Consider the following 21564-nt stretch of genomic DNA (forward strand, 5'->3'; position numbering starts at 1 on the left):
AATGCTAGGAAAGACATCTTTGTATACAGGTCATTGTGTATATTTGTAATTTCCTTAGGATGCCTTCTTAAAAGAATTCCTATGTTCAAATACGAGATAGATCTGCAAAAGAACTTAAAGTTGTAGTAGAGAATAGATTTTCCAAATGTTCTTTTAGGTCAAAAATGCTACTCTACCTGAAAATCATAGCCTAGTTTGTTTTTTAGTGAGTAACTGTACTACTTTAAGAAAAGAGATAGTAAAGTGTTTCTTTCTTTCTTACCCAAGTGCTATCACCACAACTACTGGCACTCCATGGTCTATATGCCACAGATGCAGCAGCAGCTTCATGTAGAGAATTATCCAGTCTATGCTGAGCCATCTTCTCTGGTAGAGCAGACAGTTCCTCAGTTGTATGGTGAGGTGGGGAGACAAGATGGCACACAGGCGGAAGCATCAGCAAACAGTGAGTATGTAATGAGAGTGCCTCCAAGAAGGACAATTGGACTATATTATGTGTAATTTAATAATAACCTTCAGATATCTCATTTGGCCCATATTCTAGACCTGTGTTTTCTTGTTTGTTTTAGAGAGCGAGCATGAGCAGGGATGGAGGGGCAGAGGGAGGGAGAGAATCCTAAACAGGCTCCACGCTTAGCGCGGACCCTGATGTGGGGCTAGATCTCATGACCCTGAGATGATGACCTGAGCCTAATTCAAGAGTCAGACACTTAACTGACTGAGCCACCCAGGGGCCTCTCTCTCTTTCTTTCTCTCTCAAATAAATAAATCTTGGAAAAAACAAAGATAAAAATCCCAGCTTTCAAATAAAAATTAGAATTTTGGAAAACTTATATCTGCTGCCATGAACTTGACAGCTTCTCAATATTTTTCTAGATAGATGGAGTTATTGGGGCCCCTGGCTGGCTCAGTCAGTAGAGCATGCAACTCTTGTTCTCAGACTTGCGAGTTTGAGCCCCATGTTGAGTGGAGATCACTTAAAAAAAAATAAAAGCTTGAAAAGATAGATGGGGCTGTTAATGAATGTGTTTTGTCACACTGTATAATAAAATGTGTGAACATTTGGGAGATCTGTGTAACTCAGTACAATAATACTTTTACAATTACCAATGCATGGTGTTACCTATGTATAATTTTGTAAAAGATATATTCAAAGTGCAAGATAAAACCGTGGATTTCAATATTGAGAGAGTATGAAAAAGTCCACATTGCTACTCACCTTTGACAACTACCACTTACCTAGTTTTGGTATAGCATCAAAGAATATCTAATTATCTGAAAAGGCTGGTTATTAAAAGACTTCTCTCTCTTCCAACTGCATATCTGTATGAGGCCAGGTTTTCTTCATATACTTCAAAACAGTGTATCACAATTGGTTAAATACAGAAGCAGATGTGAGAATCCATTTGTCTTTTATTAAGCCATACATTCAAGATTTGCACAAATGTAAAACAATGACACTTATCTCACAATATTTTTGTTTTGGAATATAAACTTATTTTTACATGGATTAATAAATATTTTTAACTTTCTCAGTTTAATTCCTAATACAGTAAATATTGGTATAACTCAAATAAACAAAAGCTGTTTGAAATAATCAATTTTTAAGAGTGTAAAGGGATCCTGAGACCAAAAAGTTTGAGACCACTGTGCCAGACCATAAAGATGGTTTCTCTGTGAATTAACAGTATTGTATAGATGGAGCAGCATTTTAAAGGATGTAGAATAGGATCTTGACTGCCCTTAGAAGGAATCAGCAGGAGGTAGAAAAATTATATAGACTAACAGAACCAAATCTATCTCACATTACAGCACTGCTACTTGATGGTGGTGATCTCAGCTAAGTTACTTAACCTTCCTAAGCCCGATTTTCTGTAAAATGGGAACTGACAGGAATATTGCCAGGGTTACTGTAAGAACTAAATGAGATATATGTATATACTATATGTAGAAGTAGACTGTGCCTGCTGCATGTGAGAAATGTGAATTTCCTTTTGTTTCTCCCTTCATTTAAAGCATTTTAATGGTTTGGAAATACTGGCACTATAGAATCTTATCCCTAGTGTGGTGATGTGATATGGCCCATAGTAATAAAAATTAAAGTGTCAACCTTCATTGCATTTTTGTACCATGTACCTTTTATAGAATTATTTTTAATTGTTGTAAACCATGAGACAGTGGCAGTCTTCATTCCACAGAATGTGCTCATCTACGTTATTCCAGGTAATGAAGGACTCCTTTTTAATATTTACATAGTCACTATAGCAAGGACAGAACTGCATCTATTTCCACTAAAACTGACTCATGGTAGCAAAAGTGTAAAATTAAAGTGATGCTAGGATCTTAATGACATTCAAGAGATGACACTTCAATGTTTGGTCTTTAGGATGCTTTTCAGAACCTTCAAGTATAGACCAGATTGTATACACACCAGAGTTTTTAATTGCTAAAGTAATACAAAATGGTTATTTGGATAATACGTGTCACTGTGGGGAACTATTGGATAACTTAATTGGGAACTACCCTTATGAGACTAGAAGGACTCTAGAGAATGTTTCTGTATGTATTTAGTCTGTAGGTACTAAATCATCCCAGAAAGATAGCTGTCTCTAGGTAGAATACATTTGACCCATTATACACACACACATATTTAAATTTTTATAATTAGGAAATTTTCATATAATCTTTTAGTAGCTGGCTTCAGTCCCTAATGTTCATATCTAAAGTGCTCTGGGATGCCCGGGTGGCTCAGTCTTTTAAGCTTCCAACTTTTAATTTCTGCTCAGGTCATGATCTCAGGGTCGAAGAGATTGAGCCCCGCGTTGGGTGCTGCACTAGGCATGGAGCCTGCTTGAGGTTCTCTCCCTCTGCCCCTTATCCCCACCCCCTTCCTCTCTCTAAAAAAAATATCTCATATATATATATGAAAGTGCTCTTGCCACATTTGCTGTGATCTTTCCTGTAGTTAATGCTGAGTTTCACTTTTACCTGAACATCCATTTATGTTGATGTTTTAGTGAATCTTTGTATATAAAGTGTGTACTGTTTGCATTCTTTGTTTCAGGTACTTTTCCAAATGCTGACCCTGCATCTGTCCCTCATGGAGCAGTCTATTATCCAATGATGTCAGATCCCTATGGGCCACCACCTTTGCCGGGTTTTGATTCCTGTCTTTCTGTTGTGCCAGATTATCCCTATGTTGCCCCTTGGCATCCAGTTGGTGCAGCATATGGTGGTTCTTCTCAAATTCATGGTGCTATGAATCCTGGGCCAGTTGGCTATATTGCTTCACCTCCCTCAGCTTCTCATTACATACCTCAGAATATGTAAGATTCAGCAGTATGAAGTATTCTTGCACTGCCATTTTTTGCTGTTTTGGTTTTTAAAAAGTGTTTTATGTTAAAGTGATTTAGGTGGTTAGGGTGGTTACTATTGTATCTGTCTTTAAGATTATTTTATCTTTTGATTTAAAATACTACTTTAAATAAAGGAATATTACTTTGGGTTGTGGATAAAGAAATTGAGATGGATGTACAGCTAGCCCCATGTTGAGCATATTTCATTACATGCAGCTGTTTTCCTGTCAGCCAGCTTGTCAACTTTGTATTAGCTGATGGTTCCAATTGATAAAAGGAGTAAATCATACAAACTACTTCCTTGGTTCAGATGTCACACATCATATTAAACCGTGCAAAATTGGAATAACTTTCACTTTTTTCTAGGAAATAAAAAAACCAAGAACAGTTGCTTTTGGATAACTATATATTAAATGAGAGAGCTTTTCAGGTTTCTTAAGAATTGTCTGAACTGAGTTATGTTCTGTGATATTAATCAGTTTTGAAGGCACATGGTGCTCTGCTTTAGATTTATCCCATATGCTATTGTTTGATATTGGATTTATGTAACTGTTTTACTGCACAGTATTGAATTGGTGTCATTTGCACAGTTAGCAGTAAATAAAAATTAGCATTTAAAATTGCTAAAATGAGTGGGATTTTTTTTTCTTTTTTTTTGTGTCAGCAAAGAGTACCAGACATTGGATTGTCCTAATGTTTTTCCCCTGCTATCTTGGTGGCAAAAAAAAAAAAAATGTAATTTTATGACATGAACTTGTGGGTCCCAATGGAAATGTGATTCATTCGCAAGGCATTATGATGCATACTACCAGTTCTTTTCCCTTGAAAATGTCCCTTTTTAGGTTGTGGAGTTTTTTTGTTTTTTTGTTTTTTTTTTTTAATTTTAACTCCCTTATGGAACTTTAACCTAGACTTACTTTCTCATTGTCCTGTACTTCCAATAGTTGTATCTTTCAGTTTTTGTTTTTAGACTTACCTTGTATCTCTGTAGGCCTGCCTTGCCTTGTCTCTGACTTTCTGTGAGAACTCTTTCATCTTTTCCCTTTTATTTACCCAAAGACCACAAGACCCTCTGTATTCATCAGTTCTGTGAGAGGTTATTCATAATGAATGCTTTGCTGTATCTCACCTGATAGCTATTTAAAAAGAATTCTTTGGTTGCCACAAAACCTATTTATATTGCCATCTTTAAAGGTTATTCTTGTGAATCAGTCCATTTTTTCCCACCTTCAGCTACACCCTAGGCAAAAAGAACCATTTAGAACCTCCAGGCTCCAGGAAACTTAGCAGCTTAAAGTATTGGGGGGGAAACCATTTTAAAGAAGATATACTATCTTCAATGTACTGTTCTGAAGATAATTGATATTAATGAGTTCTAAATCCATGTACTAGTTAAGACTTCTCTTTCTTAATAGATACGGAACTGGTTGTGTTTTGTTTTTACATCCTTCATCTTAAGAAGCCCTTGCTGTACAAGTTGGCATCAGGGTTTAGTAAAGAAAGATGGGACAACAGTGTGCTGATCTTTATAACAACCGGACTGTGTATTAGTGTTTTAGCTTCTTCTCTCCTGACCTCCTGGGTCCTCAATTTGTGCAGCCTACAAATTGTTTCATGTTTTAAGTAAAGGTTTATTTTAGTCAAACTTAAAACATGGAGCAACCCCTCTCTGAGATTTTTCAAATATGCTAACATTTCTGGAATATATATAACTCACAGTAAGTGATTGTCCTGTATCTTCAACTCTCAATGGTTTACTAATTAGCTTCTAAGGATTGTTTTAGAAGGTTATAGTCTGTCTTGAGAATGTGGGTCTGGAAATTGTGTGGTTTTGAGACAAGCATGTTTGCTTTAAGCTCCCAGTTGATTTGTTTTTATTTTAAACTTACAGGTTGCTGCTTTGCTTTGAGTTCCATTACTAATTAAAGTGATTTAATGAGATACTTGTTCTTAACCAGAAAACCAGGGATCGTGGTGTATACTAGATCAACCTAATTATTAACTGTCTGTCACCAGTGTGGAAATCAGTATTTATGGTCTGTTAAAATCATGCAAGTGTAGTTTACTTGTTGATGTATTCCAGTCAGTCTTCTCAAAGAAATAATCAAGCATGTACCCTGACCCTCGTATTGTTTTGGGGTTTGAGAGGGTGAAGGTAACCTGTATTGCTGCAGAAGTTTGCAGTGGTTTTTTTTTTTTTTTTTAAGATTTTATTTATTTATTTGAGAGAGAGAATGAGATAGAGCATGAGAGGGGGGAGGGTCAGAGAGAGAAGCAGACTCCCTGCTGAGCAGGGAGCCCGATGTGGGACTCGATTCCGGGACTCCAGGATCATGACCTGAGCCAAAGGCAGTCGCTTAACCAACTGAGCCACCCAGGCGCCCTGCAGTGGTTTTTGAAAGTAGCTTCCAGATAAAAAGGAAGTGGTTTTTCTGGTAATTACAAAGTCCTAAGACTTAATGTGTTTAATCAACCTATAGTATAAACATAGTGGTAGACTTTTTTTCTTTTTCATATTACTAACTCTTTAGGGCCCTTAATGTTGCAAAAAAACTTCCTGTCTTCCCTCTGCTCCAAAGGCACTGTGGTTCATTCTTGACCCTTTACTTCTACCCCTTCCTGAGATAGATCTGATTACACCAAAGCAAAGGTAGAAAGCTGGATCATTTCCATACTGAGGAAAACAATTCTTTTTTATGCTGTGTATATTTACTTTCAAAATTAATTGCAGTTTTTAAAAAATATTTTATTTGACAGAAACACAGCAAGAGAGGGAACACAAGTAGGGGAGAGGGAGAAGCAGGCTTCCCGCTGAGCGGGGAGCCTCATGTGGGGCTCGATCCCAGGACCCCGGGATCATGACCTGGGCTGAAGGCAGACGCTTAACAACTGAGCCACCCGGGCGCCCCTTAATTGCAGTTTTCTGCCTTGGTTTAAGAGCAAATGAAAATACTGAATCTGTTTTACTATTGAAATTCAAGACTTGTGAATTTTTCAAACATCTTTCATTTTTCCTTTGGAACCTATAATCAAGGCATAACCTTTTAATTAGCTTTGGAAATAAAAGTAGGAACAAATCATTTCTTATGTGAACACCAGACATCCAGAACTTAATTCAGACATAAATCTCTATGAATAATGAAATCTATAGCCCATTGAGGAAGGGCTGTACATGAACTTAATCTAGACTTTTTCTAAATCTGGGACAAATGTTCATTTTGCATGAAACCCTTGAAGCCATTTATAATTTCCATTTGTAATACGAACTAAATTGAGAATACAGCAAAAGACAACCTGTTCCCTCCCCCTCACTAGAATAAGTTTCAGTTGGCGCAGCTTGATTAGAACACTTGTCTTCTGTTTCAGTTATCAAAGGCAGATTCAGGGATGTGTGGGGTCCCTGTGCTTGGGGTGATAACAGCTTCAGGAAAGGATGGACCTGAGTTTAGGTAACTACTGTGGGACTAAAACCACTTCAGATTGATAAATCTGGGTATCACCTCAAACCTGGGTGGCAGGGTTTATAGATGAAGGATGAGCTGCATGTTAGTCGTTGAATACTTGTTGAAGCTTGGGTTCACTATGCTCTTCCCTCTACTTTAGTGTTTGAAGTTTTTCATAATAGTTTTTTTTTTTTAAACTACCTTGGCAACTGGCAATATGGAGAATAAATGTTTACGAAGTTAAGAGTTAAGGTTTTAAAAAATTTTGCCTTGATTGCTGGAAAACAATTTTAGAGAAGCCATCACGTAAGGTCTGTAGATCGGTACCTAACAAGGCACATCTGGGGGTTGGGAGAAGCCTATAGTATAGGCAACTAAGTCTTCAAATTTTGTAATTCTCAAAAGTATTTGCTAGCTACTTTGTAAAACTAAATTTTGTTAAACCATGATATACATTTGTAGTTGAAACTAATTGAGGTGAGTGAACCATTTCAGGTTTTACTGCTTCACTAATTCCCTAATAATCAACGCTTTTTGAGTTCACTGCTTATGAGCTTGCAAATCAGGAAGTCCTTTACTGTTGAACAGCTGTTGTGTTTTGGGGTTTTCTGGTAGGTGGTCCTTGCCACTGGCTAGATTTTTTGTGAAAGGGGGCTGGGAGAAGTGATTCACAATATTGAGGTTAAACTGGATCATTTCCTGTGAAAATACAGACCAGTCCATGAATAAAAATGTTAAGATCTATCTTAGCAAACATTACTGATTAATAGTATTGAGTTATTGGTGTTCTGTGGGCGGTCAGTTCCTTCACCTAATCAAGTAATGGATCTTTTCTGGCAGACCTTAATGGCTTTTTCCAAACTATACAATACAGGTTTTTCAAATCATTTGCAGAATTACAGAAAAAAAATTATACCCTAGTACTGGAGTACTAAAGTTCTAGACTTAAAAAAAACTATACCTTCCTGGTATATTAGCCAGATCAAAGTGAGTTTTTATCTTGATAAATTTTTTATGCAAGATGAAGTTCTAGAGATGTGCTGTATAATACACTTCTGTATTGTACACTTAAAAGTCTGTTAAGATGGTTACTCTCATGGTAAGTGTTCTTACCACAATAAAATAGAAAAGTTCTACCATATGGATGGCCTTACCAACCCCCCCCAAAAAACCCCCCAAAACCCATGATTTTATAACTTGTTTTGCCTGCTTCAGCGGTTGAATTTTGTTTTAATTTTCTTTCATTCCTTTCGCTCTGCTAAAATAGCTTCAACTACCTAAGAAGTTTTCCCCCTCCTACTTTTGAAGCACGGTATAGATTTGGCTTTTGTTAACTTAGTTTATTTTCCTTTACTCACTGCTTATTTTTCCAGCATTTTATTATGAAAAATTTTAAAAGTACAGAAAAGTTGAAATAATTGCGTAGTGAACATGTGTGTATCCACCATCTAGATTTTACAATTAACGTTTTACTTTACTTTTCACATATCCATCTATAAATCCTTGTTTTTTTATGCATTACAAAGAAAATGGCAGACTCCAGTGCACTTCATCCCTAAATGTTTCAGCATATTGTTAACTAGAATTGAATATTTGTTAAAGGTTCACTTTCTTCTCTTTTGAGGTAAAATTTACAGGCAATGAAATGCACAAATCTTGTGTTTGATGCAGTGAATTTTGAAAAATCCTGCATCTGTGAAACTCAAGCCCTTATCTAGATAACATTTTCATCACCCCAGGAAATTCCCTCTTTCCTAGTCAATCTCTGTCATCCCAGACCATCCCGTAGGTAACCACTGTTCCTTCTGATTTTTCCGTCATAGATTAGTTTGTTTTTCAAAATGTATATAAATAAATCGGGGCATGTGCTCCCTTGTGTAAGGCTTCTTTCAGCACAGTGTATTCAGGATTCATTCATGTTGTGTGTGCCAGTTCACATTTATTGCTGAGCAGCATTTCTTGTATGGATATGCTATCATTTGTTTATCCATTCTATCGAAGGACACCTGAGCCATTCCTAGTTTTTAGATAGGAATAAAGCTGCTATTGTTACGGAACCTGGACTGGATCGCCCGACGGAAGAACCGAGCGGCACTCGGAGATCTTGGAGGATAGGAGGTTTATTTAACGCCAGGGGGCTCAGAGGACAGTGGTCTCCAAAGGTCTGAGCCCCGAGCACAAACAAAGGGGGCAATTTATACACTTCTACTTCCGCGTACTGGGCACTCTTGGCGCGTGTGAAGCGGGGCAGGGAGAGGAACCCGGAAGAGCCCCGGGGCAGGGGCTAGGACTCCCTTGCTGGCCTGGTCAGCCATCTTAGGACACAGATTTTTCCTTATCATTCCCCCCTTTGATGCCCCTTTAAACACCTAATTTACAGGGCATCATTTTCATCTATGGGGCGATAGTAAGGAGCAACTGGAGTCTGATCTTAGCAATTTGAGCAGTGATAAATCTAGTAAGGGCATTAAGAATACAAGGACCAAATGCTGCTGTGAGGAGGGGCATTAGGAGGGGGCCGATGAGGGGGTCCAACCAAGGGAACCCTTGTGAGAGGGAATCCCACCATGTCTTCCGCTTGGAGTGCTTCCCACCAGTGACTTACTTGTTCCTGTAATTGAGTCAAGAGTTTCTTGGACCACCCCCGACTCATTAGCATAGAAACAACATTCCTCCTGTAAGAAGAGGCAGAGCCCCCCATTGTGGGGCCATGAGCAAGTCGAGCCTGCGCCTGTTTTGGAGGACCACTGGGGCCAGTGAATCGAGTTGGCGCTGCAGGGCCAGGGTCAACTGAGGGCAGAAAAATCCACCGTGAGTTGTTGAGTTAGCCCCTGGTACTGAACTTGAGACATCAGGCAACACTTGACACAGCCCACAGACTCACGATAAGAGGGATGGTTGTGGGGGAACGTCGGGGTCAATTAGGAGGTCTCCATATAAGTGGGGCCCCGGGACTGAAAGATCGGGTAAGAGTGTGCATGTTTGTGCATGATTGTGCGGGGTGATGCAGATATATACACCTTGATCACAAGCCAGAAAAGTGTTAGGCGCACAGACCCGACTGTGACCCGTGACAGGAAAGGAAGAGTTTCCATACAGCAGTACTGGAGGCAAAAAGAGATAATCTGAGGTCCGTGGTGCCAAGGTGGGAGGTGACACGGTGGACTGGTTGAGGATGACACCTAGGTATTGGACGGGACCGGGCTTCATACAGATCCAGCAGTCAGACGCTAGGGGTGGATTTGAGTGGTTAAGTGCTTGGTGGGAGGCGTTAATCATACCTAACAGTTGCGCTATAGATGCTTGCTGCATGTGGATGGAAGACCCAGGGATATGCCAGGGCGAGTTATTTTCTGACTCTGAGGGTTGACTGCAAGGCTTGGGACGAACATGGACTTAATCCTAAACTTGGCCATGGGGTCGGTCCCTATAGAGTGATATTGGCCCAATAGGAGAGTAATTCATGTGGCCCATGATGTGGCATTGGGTTCTAGGACTGAGAGAGTGAGCAGTATACAGTGATTGTTAGAGCAAGAGGATGGGGTGGCACTGCGAGACAAGGAAATCCGGATGTCCGCTGTTTGAGGCTCCACCACCCATTGGACCATTGTTCCATTCCCAGCCAAGTTGCCACACAGGACTCGCATCCTCAGGTTTGTGAGCAGAACTGGGAGCAGGTATTTGGCTGTTGAGGCTTAGGGCCTCCACAGATGTAGAAATCTACCAGCCGGTAACCTGAGTGAGGGCCATGGTAGGAACACCGTCTATGAGGTTCCCAGGAGGTATCAAGAAGCTGGTATCCATCAAAGTGGAGGTCAGCCTTCGGTGTGTGCCCATCCCAGGTGGAAGAAGCCAGTGGGGGTGCTGGTGCGGAATTGAGGGGGATAAGCTGGGAAGTCCATTCGCCAGTAACAGTGATACGAGAGTTTGCCCCCCTTGCCTGGCTGGGCAAGCTAGAGGCAGTGAGGAGGAACAGCACACCAGGCAGCAGAAGACCGGGACTGACTGGGGCCAGGAAAACCACAGTGAAATGTGCTTAGGAGTAGACAGCAGAGGGCCAGTAAAAGTGGCCTATGACCTTAGGTAGAGGGAGCCATCAGGGCTAACCCGACAGCAGATGAAACCTGTGGACGATTAAGTGCAGTAATACACCCTAGGGTCACCCAATAAGCAATGACAATAGTAGTCAGCCTTTGGAGGAAAGTCCAATCAGGTAGGGCAACAGTGTAGAGTCTGACTCCCAAGATGAGGGAAATCATGCCAATGAGAGCCAGGGACCACGGTGAGCAGGTGTCCATCAGTCGGTGGGGTCTTGTCGAAGGTGAAGCTGGAGCGGGTTTGTGAGGTCTGGCTGGACTCTCCACTGGCGCGGCTCCTCGTCCGCATGATGAGCTTTCTTCACTCTTGAGTGGTGGACCCACGGGGTGACACCTGAGACCTTGAGGGCAGTAGGGCCGGTTAGAACAACAGTGTGGGGCCCTGTCCACTGCAGTTTGAGGGGGTCTTTCTTCCAATCTTTGATCCAAACTGAGTCCCCTGTCTGTAAGGAGTGTACCTGAGATCCAAGGAGATTGGGGCCCTCTCAATGGTGTACTTTTGTAATTTATTTACGGTGGCCCCCAGGGCCTGAAGCTGCTCCTTTATCCCTTTATCTCCAACCTGACGCAAGTTTCCTGGAAGGCTTCCCAAGCATGGGGTAGGCCATCCATATATTAACTCGAATGGGGAGAAACCTAATGTCCCAGGCGTGCAGCGAGCACGCAGGAGAGCTAGGGGTAGCAGATCCGGCCATGGGAGGTTAGTCTCCTGACAAAACTTTGCTAAGGTTCCCTTGAGGGTGCGATTCATTTGCTCTACTTTCCCTGAACTTTGGGGCCGGTAGCGGTGTGGAGTCTGCAGGTGATGTTGACAGATTTGGTCAAGACCTGTACAATGTCTGCCACAAATGCGGGTCCATTGTCACTATGGATTGTTAATGGCAGGCCAAACTGGGACATGATCTCCCGCAAGAGGACTTTAGCTACCTCCCGGCTTTGCTCCGTCCTGGTCGGGAAAGCTTCGACCCACCCAGAGCTGCACATCTGTGAAATCTACCTCTTGGATCCTCGAAGGGGGTTGCTCCCACCTTCTGGACACCTGGCGGGGGCCGTGGTGCCAACCGAGCATTATTTTTAGCACGTTATGTACCGTTCACTCGCTCGGCGTAGTGCCAGCAGCTGACTGATGTAGTAGTGCTTCTTTTTTTTTTTTTTTTAAAGATTTTATTTATTTATTTGTCAGAGAGAGAGACAGAACACAAGCAGGGGGAGAGGCAGGCAGAGGGAGAAGCAGGCTCCCTGCTGAGCAAGGAGCCCGATGTGGGACTCGATCCCAGGACCCTGGGATCATGCCCTGAGCCGAAGGCAGCCGCTTAACCGACTGAACCACCCAGGCGTCCCTGTAGTAGTGCTTCTTGAGAAGGGCCTCTAATGCAGTTTCCCCCAGATGAGTGAGTCGGTGGTGTTCCTTGACTAGATGCCCTCCAGTTGCTGTTGGAATGAAGACGTGCCCGTCTGGCATCATCCACCATCCCTTTTCAGTCAGGGTGGCTCCCTCAGCCATGGCCCATTCCTTTTCCTTTTTAGTGTAACTGGGTGGAGGGACTTCTTCCGGGGGTGTCAGGGCCATGGCGAGGGAAGGGGCTCTGTCCATGTCCTCACTGGCTGTGGTCTTGGCTGCCTCATCTGCCAGATGATTTCCCTGCGTTGTGGGGTTGTCGTCTCCTTTCTGGTGTCCCTTACATTGCAGGATTGCTACTTCCTTTGGAAGCCAGACGGCTTTGAGGAGTCTCAGTATCTCCTCCTTGTTTTTGATAGCTTTTCCTGCAGTGGTTAGGAGGCCCCTTTCCTTGTAGATGGCTCCATGTATATATATGTACAGTAGCAAAGATGTACTGAGAGTCAGTATAGATGTTGACTCACTTGCCTTCACCAAGGGTGAGGGCTCGGACTAAGGCATATAGTTCAGCCCGTTGAGCTGACCATCCAGCTGGTAATGCCTTAGCTTCTAGGACTTCAGTGGTTGTGGTTACTGCATAACCCGCTTTCCGGGCACCCTCTTGTTGGTAACTGCTGCCATCGCTGGACAGCGTGAGCTCTGGATTCTTTATGGCTTGAGCCCGCAGATCTGGACGGCTCTCGTAGACCTCATCAGTCACCTCGGAACAGTCATGTTCTGGTTCCTCCTCGTCCATGGGGAGAAAAGTTGCTGGGTTTAATGTCTTTACTGTTTTGAGTGTGACCCATGGGTTTTCGCAGAGGAGCCCTTGGTATTGTGCTAGCTGAGAGTTGGAAAGGAAGCGGTATCTCTGTGCGTTCATGAGGGACACAACTGCATGAGGGACCTTGACGTTAAGTTCTTGCCCCAGGGTAGGCTTGTCTTTCTCCTTGAAGAGTAGGACTGTGGCTGCCAGCGCCCTGAGGCACGGTGGCCATCCCGCTGCCACGGGGTCCAGCTTCTTTGACAGATATGCAACTGGCCATTGCCAGGGCCCAACAGTCTGGGTGAGTACCCCGAGTGCTATCTTTTCTTTTTCATGCACAGAGATTGAAGGGTTTCTCTATATCTGGTAGGCCCAGGGCTGGAGCCCACCCCAGGGCAGTCTTTATCTCTGTGAAAGCGGCTTCTGCTTCCTCAGTCCAGACAGGGGGTTTTCGATCTGGTCCCCCTAAGAGATCATAGAGGGTCTTGCTATTGCTGAGAACCCAGGGATCCAGATGCAGCAGAATCCTGCAGCTCCCAGGAATTCTCGTAGGCCCCTTTTTGTCTGCGGCTGTGGCAGGGAGATGATGACTTTCTTTCTCTCCGGCCCTAGTTCTCTCTTCCCTTGGGTGAGGAGGAAACCAAGGTATCGGACCTGTTGTTGGCAGATTTGTGGCTTCTTCCATGAGGCTCGGTATCCCGAGTCTGACAGGAGCTGTAGGAGGGCCTTTGTGCCTCTTGTGCAGTCTTCTTGTGTGTCACTGGCGAGAAGGAGGTCATCCACATACTGGAGGAGGGTGCGTCGTGTGGCCTCTCTTGGGAAGCTGGCGAGGTCCATGGCCAGTGCTTCCCCAAAGAGGGTTGGTGAGTTTTTAAACCCCTGCGGGAGGCGCGTCCAAGTCAGTTGCATCTGGCGCCCTGTATCAGGTTTAGACCATTCAAAGGCAAATAGGGGCTGGCTCTGGGGAGCTAAGTGGAGGCAGAAGAAGGCATCCTTCAGATCTAGGCAAGTGAACCATCTGGCCAAACCTGGGATTTGGCTGAGGAGGGTGTATGGATTCGGGACCACTGGGTGCAGAGAGATGGTCACCTTGTTGATGGCCCGCAGGTCTTGAACTGGTCGGTATCCCCCTCCTGGCTTCTTGACTGGCAGGAGTGGGGTATTCCAGGCCGACTGGCACTTGACTAGAATACCTGCTTCTTCGAGTTTGGTCAGATGTTCTTGGATGCCGATCTTAGCTTCTTGTGGAATGGGGTATTGCCTTTGCCTCTGAGGTTGGGCTCCTGGGATCAGTTCAACAATGATAGGGGCCTGATTCCAGGCTGGTCCAGGTGTTTTCAGCCCATACTGAAGGGAAGGCAAGTCTGAACTCCGGTGGGCTATTCGGTTGGGCCTGGGCATGGAATAGCCTCCATTCTTCTTCCCTTGGTGTGGTAATTTCTAGTACAGGGACCCCATCCCCTCTTGCCTTGGGTTCAATTGGAGGCTAGTGTGTCCAGTGGGCTCAAAGGTTATCTGAGCCCTAAGTTTGAAGAGTGTGTCTCAGCCCAGGAGAGGGATGGGACAATCAGGCAGCTAAAGGAATTCGTGTCGGACCTTGTGGCCCCCGAGTTCGCACTGGCGAGCCTGGTGAAAGGGCTGTTGTATCACCCGCGCTCTGGTGGCCCCAAGGATGGTTGCAGTCCTTTTGCTGAAAGGGGCCACTGGGGAGGTGACAACAGAGTGCTCGGCTCCAGTACCAACCATAAAAGTCACGGGTTGGCCCCCCACCTTCATTCTGACTGTGGGCTCATGGGGGCCAAGGAGGAAAGAGCCTGGTCCCCCTCAGTCTGAGTCCATTCCCGCAGGCCTATGAAGTCCTCCTATCGGGGTTCTTCCTTGTAGCGGCTGGGCTTCTGGGCCTTTCCCCGGTTGGGACATTCGTTTTTCCAATGCCCTTTTTCCTTACAGTAGGCACATTAATCCCTTGCCAAGGGGCTTCTGGGTCTCCCCCCTTTCAGTGGTCGGGGTCTCCCTGCCTTTGTGTTGTCCTTTTCTTTCAGGGTGGCGGTAAGGAGGCTGACTTTCTTTTTCATCTTTTTGTTGGCTTCCCGTTCAGCTGCAACCTCCCTGTTCATGTAAACCTTATTGGCAATCTCTATTAGCTGCGTGATGTTCATCCTGGGAAAACCCTCTAGTTTCTGAAGTTTTTTTCTGATGTCTGGGGCAGCCTGAGCTATGAAGGAGGTGTTTACCATCTGTTGGCTTTCCTGTGCCTCAGGGTCAAATGGAGTGTATATCCTGTAGGCTTCACATAGTCTTTTGTAATAGTCCCCGGGGGACTCCCCTGGTTGTTGAGTGACCAAGGATACCTTAGTCATGTTTGTGGGTTTCTTAGCTCCTGCCCAGATTCCCCGGAGGCAGGCCTCCTGGTACCGGCGGATGTGGGCCCGTCCCTCAGATGTGGTGAAGTCTCATGCTGGGCGCTCTTCAGGTGCGGCTGTGTTAGCCCAGGCAGCAGGATGTGTGCTCTTCCAGGTACTGCCGTGCACCTTTCATTATTCTCCTCCTTTCCTCTCTGTTAAACAGGGTGCGGAGTAACTGTTGGCAGTCTTCCCAGGTTGGCCTGATGAGTCTGGAAGGGGGATTCTATGAGGTCTACCATAGCCTGTGGTTTCTCAGAGTAGGATGGGGCGTTATGTTTCTAGCTGAGGAGGTTGGTGGTGGAGAAGGGCTGATAATACATCATGGAATGGCCGAGTTGGACCGTCCCGTGTTCATCGTGCCTCTCGGGTTCCCGCGTCTCTCGTACCGGCATTTGGAGGGCACTTGCACCAAGCCTGGGGTGCAGCCTGGCTGCTGGTCCTGGAGAAAGTGGATCCTTTGGGCCTGGGGGCGCCGGTGAAACCAATGGCAGCAGAGTGTCTGGAGCTGAAGGGCCAGGTGTAGACTCTCGGGGTTACGTATGGTGGGGGCAGGATCGGTTCATCCTCGGGATCTCCGGCTAGGATTTGTGTAGACTGGGGCTTTTGCTGCTTTTCTTTCGGTCGCTTGGATGAGGTGATTAAGACCCTGGCCTGTCCCTGACTATTGCAAGCAAATTGTACCCGGGGCGGGGTGGGGGGAAGGATCTGAGCAATTCCTAGCCAGGAGTCAATGTATGGGAACTGGTCAGGGTGTCCTGGTTCTCCTGTTATGACTCACCATACTCGATGAATCCTTGGGACATCCAGTGTCCCTTCTGAAGTCCACCCGACATCAAAGGTGGGCCATTCCAATTCACATAGGGTTCTCAACTTGCCGGGGTTCATCCTGACTCTGTAGTCTTCCGAAAACCCCTTCTTGAAATTTTTGATCATGGTCTCTAGAACCGTAGGTTTACTCTGCCCTGACCCCATGGTGATGTCCCCGTGTGCGGTGGCGCAGAGACAGACAAAGGGGGGGGTGCCTCCTGAGGTGAGGAGACCAATCAGATGCCCGTCTGGCCGTGTCCTGAAGGAGCTTAGGTGAAGCTTAGCCGTAGCGGTCTCAGCGTTGTGACTTATGATCGGAAACTTCCGATGCCGCCATAGACCATATGCCGTTCACCATGGAATCGCAGACGGGCCCACTCAGACTCTGGGGGCTTCTGGGGTCCTTAAGGGTGCCCACCCGTGGAGTCACAGAATCAGTCCGCTTATAAGTAAGCCAGGTTGGATTGCACATTCACTCACACGTTCACTCCAGAAGTTATTACATTCCCTCCCTGGGAATCCCTACCTGGGAGACCTCTAAGAGGTCTCTGGGAGGTGATCAGGCTCCCATTCCACCCCAGTGGGGGGTGGGCCTGTCTGGGTCCTGGGGCCCCAGGCCTTACCATGATCCGATGTCGGGACCAGGTCCTCACCTGCCAAGTCTCCTCGAGTCTGGCGGGAACAGTGGAGCGGGGCCGGCCTGAGGCGACCCGGGCAGGAGACTGCCGAAAATCAGGCAGGGCATGCCTTCTCCGTTAGGATCCCTCGTTCCGTCACCACCCTGCCATTGCCCCCAGACCGATGGCAACAATGGGCCAGCGCAGTTGGGTTTCCCGGTCAGGGAACCAAATGTTACGGAACCTGGACTGGATCACCTGATGGAAGAACCGAGCAGCACCCAGAGATCTTGGAGGATAGGAGGTTTATTTAACCCCGGGGGGCTCAGAGGACGGTGGTCTCCAAAGGTCTGAGCCCAGAGCACAAAGGGGGCAATTTATACACTTCTACTTCCACATACTGGGCACTCTTGGCACATGCGCAAAGCAGGGCAGGGAGAAGAACCCGGACTGGCACGTGTGGGAAGCAGAGGAGGGAGAAGAACGTGGAAGAGCCCTGGGGCAGGGGCTGGAACTCCCTTGCTGGCTCAGTCGGCCATCTTAGGACACAGATTTTTCCTTATCATTATGAACATTTTTGTACAAGCCTCTGAGCATTTGTTTTCATTCCTTTTGGAATGGAATTGCTGGGTCACAATTTAGGTGTATGTTTAGTTTTGTAAGGAACTGCAGGACATGTTTCCAAATTTGAGTATACCATTTTACACTCCCACCAGCAATGTATGAGAGTTCCACTTGTTTTTCAGCCCTGTCCACATTTGGTAGTGTCAGTCTTTGATTTTAGCCATTGTGGTAGGTGTGTAGTAAGTTGTGTCTCGTTGTGGTTTTCATTTCCCAGATTGTGTTGAGCACTTCTTCATGTGCTTATTTGCCAGTTGTATCTATTTCTTTTTGAGGTATGTTGAAGTTTTTTTTTTTTTATTATTGAGTTGTAGGAGTTTATTGCATATGCCAGTTGCAGATCTTTTCAGTTATGTTACTGCCTATTTAGTTGTCCTTACTCACCTAACTAATGTGTAGATGTTATACACCCAATCATACTTTAAATAATTAGGCCAGGACTTGCAAACGAATTATTTGGCTGAAAGTTAAGCTGTTCTGGTATGCTAACCAGTTTTCTGGTGGCCTAAAGTTAATGTTAGTAAAATAAAAACATTAAAACTTCGAATCTGATTTAATTAGGGGCAAGGTAAAAAAAATTATTTTTTTGAGAGAGTGCTCTTGCAAGTGTGGGTTGGGGAGGGGCAGAGGGAAAGGAAGAATCTTAAGCAGGCTCCATGTATAAGCATGTCCAGTGTGGAGCCCACGTGGGGCTTGATCTCACAACCCTGAGGTCATGATCTGAGCCTAAATCAAGAGTCCAATGCTTAACCAACTGAGCCACCCAGGCGCCCCATTACAAAAAAAAAAAAAAAAAAATCTTACAGCACCAACTGATACTTGAGGAAATACTGCCCAAATGTACTTAGAGTATACTAGTTTAATAATGACCAGCTTAACCTCAGTTTATGTAAATTCTTTTTTTCCCTTTAAAAATAGATTTCTTTATTATTAAAGTTTTTTTTAAATTATTATGTTATGTTAATCACCATACATTACATCATTAGTTTTAGTTTATGTAAATTCTTGCTGGCCCACAGATTCAAACTGTTCTGCACAACATGTATTATACTTTGGGTACTCAATAAAGAATAAGAAATTTTTCAGGATAAGGCCTGTAATGTTGCTCAATGTGTAAGCTCAAGCTTTATAACTGTCTTGGTCCCTTTATGTCATTATCTCAAAGTTCTTTCTTTATTTTTTTTAAGATTTTACTTATTTATTTGACAGAGAGAGACACAGCGAGAGAGGGAACACAAGCAGGGGGAGGGGGAGGGAGAAGCAGGCTTCCTGCTGAGCAGGGAGCCCGACAGGGGGCTCGATCCCAGGACCCTGGGATCATGACCTGAGCCGAAGGCAGATGCCCAACGACTGAGCCACCCAGGCACCCCTCAAAGTTCTTTATGAATGCTTATTCAGTTTTTAAATATTTGATAGTCACAGCTCTAATGGTAAATAAAAAGGTAGAATGATACTAATGTTTATTCTCAATCATCTGCTTTTCAAAATATATGGAACTGCAGAGGTCTCCTTTAAGTGTATGGTGGTTAAATTCTAGTGTAAAATCCATTGTTCACAAATGTTTATTAATAATAGGTGGCTGTAAATGATGGGAAAATGGAGAGACAAAACACCTTGATTCTGAGCAGCCAGACAATTCGGGGGGAAGAAACTCAGTGCTTTATTTTTCTTCATACTGAAGCTAAAAATACACAAAATCATTTTATTGTACAATATTTTTTAACACATTTGAAGATGACACTAACTTTGCGCTTCTTACGGAAATCATCCAAATGAAATTCCTCAAGGAGGTTTTAGCTTTTAAAATTGTAGTCTGCAAAGCCAAAATGCCATTTACACAAACACATTTGGAATTTTCCCTTTTCATGATTAAGCCCAAGAGATCTAATTTCAACCTTAAGTTTGATGCAAACATTTTCTGTATGGTGATGTGTGATCGGGCTGTCACCTAGGTTAAGAAAGTGAATTAAACACCACCTGTGTTTTTTACTATTCTTTGTCTTGTGTCAAATGTGAGTTCCAAACTACATTCATTGTTTCAACCTCAGTTTCAACCTCATTTTTGAGAAATCTTGAAACATAATTCTGTGAAAGGTTTAAATATTGGTACTTTCTTGAATACTATCACTGGTGTGCATTCCTATGTTATAAGAAACAAAGACAAAATGTTTCCACTTGAGAAGGATGTGTTTGTTTATACTTAACTGAAATGTCCTTGAGAAAGTCTTTCCTTTTACAATTGAAATAAGAAAACACATGAGTTTACTTTTGCTCTGTTAAAGGAGCAATTTGAACAGTTAAAACTTTTAAAGCTAATAATTTATCAAATTAGACTTGCCTTTACATTAAGGAAGCCAGAGACTAATGTGTTAACCCTTTGGGTTTAGAGGTTTCCTCGTGAGCTCACATGACATTCATTTTAGTGTCATTGGTTCTAATGATCCTGTTAGTTACTTGAGAATTCTGCTTCTTCTATCCAAGTATACTAAGTACAGTTATCACTGTGCTTGTTGGACTACAGGCTGCATTGCTTTGGTTATTTAAACTGATCACTGAATATCTGTCATAAAAGAAGTCCTGCAAGGCGGGACCACAAAGTGCTGAAGCCTTACCTTAAATCATGTAACTAGACCTTACACAGGAAATACATGTGACTTTCAAATGACTTGAACATTCAGCTAGCTGCTGCCATCCTCCCTGTATAGCTACCTCCTAGTTCTGCTACCAGAGCTCCTCCTGGGTCCAGCTGCCGCCGCCCTCCATTTTTCTACAAAGCCTGGGGCTTTTCTGTATTGCCCCTTTTTCTGGCTAACAGCCTAGTTGTCAGAACCTCTGCATCATAAAGTGTCATTTCTTATGGCTCAGGTAAGGTTTGGGAAGCCAATTCTGGGTTTATTTCTGACAAACTATTGGAACTTGGGATGTATTTTACTATTTAAACACAGATGTTTCAAGGGTTAAGTCATTATGGTTGTTGCCAAATCAGTGGAGGTTCTATACCTAAATATGGTGTTCTTTAATGTTTCTTCCTTGGGAGGCTTTGGCGGCCACTTAACTGCTCCAAGCATGTTTAAAACTAGATTTCAGACTGCAAAGAGGAATGAGGACTCTGGGTGTGGTGGGAATTTTTGTATCTTAATGTTGGTGGTGGTTCCAGGGATATATACAACTGCAAAAACTCACTGAATTGTACATTTTAAAGGGATGCAGGTAATTGTACACGTCATTCCTCAGTAAAGTTGATAAGAAAAAAATTAACTGGTTCCCAAAGAGCAGTTTCAGGTCACTTTACAAATCACACAAGAAACCATTTTGTTTTATATTTGTGCCTATTAAAGTGCCTATTATGTATTAGCACTTGAACCAGAAAAAGTAGAACTCAGCTTGATCACCCACCTTTTTACCAAATATGGACCTAAAATTATTTTTGACTGTTTGAAAAATTTTTATCTTATAGGATCATGGTTTTCTACCATTGAGGATATTCAGAGGTTGTTTTATGGATTTTGAAAGTCCTCCCAAAAGCAGACGTCCACAATGATTTGAGTAATGACAGCCTTGGAATATGGGTGCAGCTTAAGGTGATTACTTTGAAGAATAGCATTCATTTGGGCACATACATTCCAGCATGCTTATGAAAATATCAATCTCATTATTTTATAATCTCACTTGATATGTTTATTCCGAATTTATGAGGCTAAAAGACGACACCGGATATAGAATCTAGCCTTCTATACTATCCTCCCCCAATTTTACCTTTTATTTCTCTTTGATGTAGAGTTTTGACAAATTCATTTTATTTCTTAGATAAAATTTGGAGAGATCAATCCCAGTAACTGGTTAAACATGCATATTTATAAAAGCTAATCGACAATATTGCACAATTTAAAATGTAACCTTACTATGAGTCTGATGTGTTGAACTTAGCAATATAGTGACCACAGGTGAGAACTTGCCATGATCTGAAATTCAAACTAAATTTGACCCGACCTTTGAAAAATGAATTTACAGTTTGTTCGGAGCTGGTTTTCATATACTGTTACACGTCTGGGTTTTTCTGAGTGAGAAAACAGT

General features: G+C 43.6%; 1 protein-coding gene across 1 annotated transcript in view; it reads left to right on the top strand.

Moving 5' to 3' along the window:
* The window catches only part of ALG13 (ALG13 UDP-N-acetylglucosaminyltransferase subunit), a 65356-nt gene extending 61376 nt beyond the window's left edge, over positions 1-3980 (top strand). Inside the window, 2 exon segments of the mRNA XM_035007334.1 lie at positions 268-445; positions 3065-3980. Of these exon segments, the coding sequence (XP_034863225.1) occupies positions 268-445; positions 3065-3330 (444 nt within the window). The 3' untranslated portion in view covers positions 3331-3980.
* Positions 3981-21564: the final 17584 nt, after the last annotated feature.

The sequence above is a fragment of the Mirounga leonina genome, unplaced genomic scaffold, assembly GCF_011800145.1.
Source record: "Mirounga leonina isolate KUSES-001 unplaced genomic scaffold, KU_Mleo_1.0 Mir_101664, whole genome shotgun sequence".
Lineage (NCBI taxonomy): Eukaryota > Metazoa > Chordata > Mammalia > Carnivora > Phocidae > Mirounga > Mirounga leonina.